The sequence below is a fragment of the Corvus brachyrhynchos genome, unplaced genomic scaffold, assembly GCF_000691975.1.
Source record: "Corvus brachyrhynchos isolate BGI_N302 unplaced genomic scaffold, ASM69197v1 scaffold10, whole genome shotgun sequence".
NCBI classification, from domain to species: Eukaryota; Metazoa; Chordata; class Aves; order Passeriformes; family Corvidae; genus Corvus; species Corvus brachyrhynchos.
The window spans coordinates 2,441,053-2,446,141 of NW_008236180.1; the positions used below are offsets into that span (position 1 = coordinate 2,441,053).

A 5,089-nucleotide genomic window follows, 5' to 3' on the forward strand; every position below is an offset into this window, starting at 1 on the left:
GACACCTCCTGGCACAGACATCACTCCTCTCAGCAGCCAGGACCATGTGGTGAGGGGGTGCCCTTGTCAGCAGGATCCTTGGTCTCAGAGTCCCTGCTGGAGCAGATGTTTGCAGTGCTGAGAGCTCTGCAGCCCTCCCTATTGTGTTCCTGCTCTGGCAGGACCTGCAGGACTTGGTCCTGCTGTGGAGCACCTGGGGCAGGGCAGGGTGGGAGACACTGACCAAGGCTGCAGGAGCAGCACAGGGGGGACACTGGGCCCTGTTTTCACACCAGCTCTGACACCTTGGCCTTTTCCAGGCTCCTGGAGATGCTGCTGACTGCCCCGCACCTCCCTGCATGAACCAGCAGAGAATGGAAGTGACTGGAATCATCTGGGCAAAGGACCCTTCACCAGACACTGGGATGTCGTCCTCCTCAAGATGGGAGTTACAAATGGCCTTGTGAACTGCACATGAGGCCCGGGCACCTGCACTGCCAGACCCCTCGCACAGTAGTCCAAGGCTGCCACAGGACAGGCAGACGTTGGCCACAGCAGCTCATCCTTTTAAGTCCTCCGTGAAAACATTAGCGGAAAAGCTCTCCTCCTCCTGTGAATGCCAGCGGTGGGTGCCAGTGCCCCGTGTGCCGCTGCGGCGTTCCCTGCCCACCGGTGGGGTGGGAAGCAGGCTGTGCATCACCCCCTTCCCCAGCCAGACCGGCAGCAGCCGAGCACAGAGCCCTGCAGCTCTGTCCCTGGGGACAAATGCCAGCTGCCATACTCTTCTCTGGAGACCCAGGAGCTGCCTGCAAGGCACCAGCACTGACTGCTCCTACGCCAGAAGTGGGCAGTCCGGGACACCTCTTGTCACAGATGTGACTCGCGCTGGGACAGGAGTGCTCTGGCTGCAGGGCACGGCATGCAGCAGGGACGGGGATGCTCTGCATTGACCGGGCAGCCGCACACTGCTAGTGTGGACTTTCCTCCTGCTCTTCCCTAAAGGATGCTGGCTGACTGTCCAAAAGCTCCTGCTCATGCAGCCTTCTAGAGTGCCATGGCGAAGGGTCTGCAGGGCTTCTCGTGGACCATGCTGCTGCTCTTCTGCACCATCCAGGAGCTGGGGTCCTGGGCCATGCACACGGCGGTGGAGGGCCCTGGCCTAGGGGAGCCCGGGGACCCTTCACTGCTGGCCGGAGGGCGAGTGAAGCGTGGCTGGGTCTGGAATCAGTTCTTTGTGGTGGAGGAGTACACGGGCACGGAGCCGCTGTATGTGGGGAAGGTAAGCTGACCTGATGTCTTCATGGGGCTGACAGAGTGGACATGCTGGCAATGCTGAGCAGAGAGAGGGCCCACATGAAGGTTGTTCATGGCTAGAGAAATACTCTGTGGACTGCGATTAGGTTAATATGCTCCCAAAGATGAGGACAGCATGCACCGAGATTTACATCTGTGTTCTCACAGTCGTGTACTGGGTTCTTGTGATGTCTGGTGGTGGGTGCAAGAAGCCCTGTCTCTGTGGGAGCTGCTGGCAGGTGACAGTGGGCAGGACTGGGTCTGTAGGTGGGACCTCACCACACTTCCCTGGTGTGTGACCTCCTGGGAAGGCTGGACATGGACCTCTGCTCCACTCCTGGTGTCCTGAGCCTGAAGGAGCATTTCACCTTGGGGTTGCTGGGCTTTATCCTTTTCTGGGAGCTTTGGAGAAGCAGCTGCCCCCTGTGTCAGGAAGATGTGTTGTTTGTGTATGGGTGAAGGCAGTGCTAGCTGTTGGGACCAGTCAGAGGAACACACTACAATCCAGCTAGAGCTGGAGGCATGGGCTCACCCTGAAGGAAAGTGCCCAAGAGCTTGTACAGCAGGGCTGTCTGATGGCCTCAGCCGTCTGGGCGTGAGTCTTGGAGGAGCTTGAAAATGGGTTTCTTGGCTGGGGGCCAGCAGGGATTTCAGTGGTGATTTGTGTCCGTTTCAGCAGACACTCAAAGCCGTGCTCCTCCGCCGCCCTCAGAGCAGGCACAGCTAATTCATGGCTCCCCTGGGAGCAGCAGAGGCACCGGGCCCTGTCCTAGGCCCGGCAATGCCTCAGCTCCAAATGAACTGAAGCCCACAACTCACCCATTTTACAGCCCCTTTCCACGTCACCCACCCCATCACCTGCCTGGCTCACAACAACAGGCAGCCTGCACTGAGATCACTGCCTGTGGCTCCGCAGAGCTGAAAGCCAACAGGACCAGGCTTTTCCTGGCACCGGGAGAGGATGGAGTGCTCGCCTGGGACACTGTTGTCCCCAGCAGTGTTCCAGCCCTCCTAGCACAGTCTGTGGGTCCGGAGCCTTGCTGCTCTGGGGGACCCTGCAGAGTAGCTGGGGCTTGCCCTCTGTGGATGCCTCTCACACACCTACATGTGCTTTCTGAAGGGCCGATACCATTTCCATAAAATCTGGGTTCTCCAGCTAATCCTTCTTCTGAACTGTAATTTCCCCTGAGGCTGCTGTCAGTTTGATGTGGATTTCTTTGGGTTTTTTAAATAGAATTATGGGGTCAGCACTAGTTACAAACTTCTGCATGTGGACAGATCTATTTTAGATAGAGGAGAGGATTAAAGGGAAAAAAGCAGATTTAATTAAGTTGCTAATATTTAAAGAAAATTGATGAACTCAGGCTTTATGAGTTGGAGCAAACAGAGTGCGCCTTTATTACGGGCTAGTTTTTATTTGATTTTCTTTCTTTTCTAGCCCCGGAGTCATTTTTTATTTGTGTATCTCTGTTTTCTGTTTAATTGCTTTTAATAAGGAATGTGCACCTCTGTTCATATTTAATTTTTATTTAATTATTAGTATGTAATTAATGGCTTTGTAACAATTCTGGTTGTAGTCTTTTAGGACAAGGAAACTATTTTCCTGTTTAACAAATGGGACAGATCAGCCTTTTATCCGCCCTCTGCATGTCCCAGTTCTGCAGACACTGCTGTCCTTGCTTGGGGGCTGAGCTGCAGGCAGGGCAGAGTGGTCCCTCTTGGGGGGTGGCTCTTGGGGCCCAGTGTGTGCCAGGGCTGTGTGACTTCAGTCTCCTGCCATGCCCAGGGAATGGTGGGATCCCTGAGGCTGCGTGGGAGCACGGTGCTCCCCAAGCCTGCCTGCTGTAACAGGGAGGAGAGAACATCCCTGGGATGTGGTCCGCATCCATGGCATCTCCCCTCGGGCTTCCGTAGTCTGCGATCCAGCCCTCCCCCATTAGTTGTTGTTTAGCCAAGCAGCACAGATTTAGCTCTTTTAATCTTCCCCTGTAAATCAATCTCTGCAGCCCCTTGAGCCCAGGCTCCATTTTTCTTCCTAGCATTCCGGTTTGCAGGGATGCTGGTGTCTGCTCTGAGCAGTCAGAAATGAGCAAATATGTGAAGAGGATGTGCTGAGAGCTCAATGTGGTGCTGGATGCTTTATCTCTGGCCTAATTATTAATCATGAGCCTGGTGTTCAGCAGAAAAATGCAGGTTTCTGTTACCTGTGCTGTACCTGGTGCTCCTTCTTCGTTCTGAAAAGCTCACGGAGTAGCAGTGAGAACTGGGGAGAGGATGATAAAGTGAAGAGGGTGGGCAGCAAGCTCTCCACCAGCCAGTGGGGAGGGTTGGGACTGGATGGCCAGGCTGGGATGACCATCCCCACAGACCAGGGCAGGGTGCTTCAGGGGGCCAGGGCAGGATGACCACCCCATAGGCACATACCAAGAGGTGCTGCCCCAGCAGATTTGCAGCCAAAGCCATCACTGTGGTCCCAGACTCTGCTGGCCTCACAGCCCTATTTGTGAGCTGAGTGAAGATCTCCTTCCAGGCAAGCCTTGAGAGATGTGTCACCATGGGCAGTAATTTGTGAATGTTGTGCAAAATGCATTGAATTGTCTAACGTGTGGGTCCTTCACTCATGAAATAAATATATAAACTGTACCTAACAAGACAAATATAATGAAGGCATCGTAAAAAAAGAGGCAGCTCTGGTATAAATTCTTGCTGGTAGAGCTGTATGTCTGAAAGGTGGTTTATAGAACTGCAGTTTGGAAGATTGAATGGCCCATAAACATTTTCATATTTCATTAGCCGATTAATGGACGGCTTTTTTCATTTTTTGGAGGGGGGACATGACTTTGCTGATTCTAAGCAGAAATTGTAGGAAACAAATGAAAGTAGCTGATGAAACCTTTCCGGGGGCCTGTCCCGTTATGGATTGTCCCAATTAATGCCCATGCTGCTCTCTGTCAAGATGCATTCTGCCTGTCCAGTTACTGTTAATAGATTTCTCATAAGTGGCTGGATTGTAAAAACCTCATAACTCAGTTTAATGCCACCAATAAAATTATCTCTGGACGTCTGGCCTGGATTCCAGTCAGCTCTTGGTCCATGGGGAGCTGCTGTTTACCCTTTCTTTTCCTAATTCCAAACATTGTCTTAATTAAAAAATGAAGCAGCAGAGATTGCCTGCAAAGGCATCTTCCTCAGGGTCTGTTTGCACTCCTGAACATGAGCTGATTTGTCACATTCTCTTGCAGATTTTGTCCAGATGGGGCTCTGGGCATGATGATGGGATGTCGTGACCCCCTGTTACCCTGCCATGTAAACCCAGCACAGGGGTGCAGCAAGTGTGTGAGCTCTTCAGCAGGGAGACTTGTCAGCACCAGCTGCCCAGATCATGGAGGGTGGCTGTGGCTGGGGCAAAGCGGGTGGATGAGGATGGACTTTGGGCAGTTGGTTGTGTAGAGGAGGATGGATGCTGATGTTGAGGTACCTGTGCAGCTTGGGAGAGGTGATCCCACACTGCCAGAGTCCTGTGTCCTTGCCCATAGGGAAGCCTCTTTTTTTGGAGTGCAGTTGAGTTGTCTTTTCCATCATCTCCTAACCCCTTATTGATGTGGTTTGTCTCTTGGTTTGTAGTGGGGGTGAGCACTGGCAGAATCTGTGATCTGCAGAGCCCTAAAGGCAGGCCTGAAGTCCCAGTTTATTGGGCCTTCCTTTGCGCACAGGAGTTGTCTGGTGATGCTCTCATTCTCCAGTCCAACAGGAGCAGAGGGGCATCGCACAGGGACCACGGGCATCTTGTGCAGGTGGCTAGGGTTGGGTACAAGCA

General features: G+C 53.1%; 1 protein-coding gene across 1 annotated transcript in view; it reads left to right on the forward strand.

The window, feature by feature from the left end:
* Window positions 1-269: 269 nt before the first annotated feature.
* The window catches only part of CDH22 (cadherin 22), a 52,961-nt gene continuing 48,141 nt past the window's right edge, over window positions 270-5,089 (forward strand). The window contains exon 1 of the mRNA XM_017733193.1: window positions 270-1,258. Coding sequence (XP_017588682.1) covers window positions 1,034-1,258 — 225 coding nt within the window. The 5' untranslated portion in view covers window positions 270-1,033. The remainder of the gene's footprint in view (window positions 1,259-5,089) is intronic.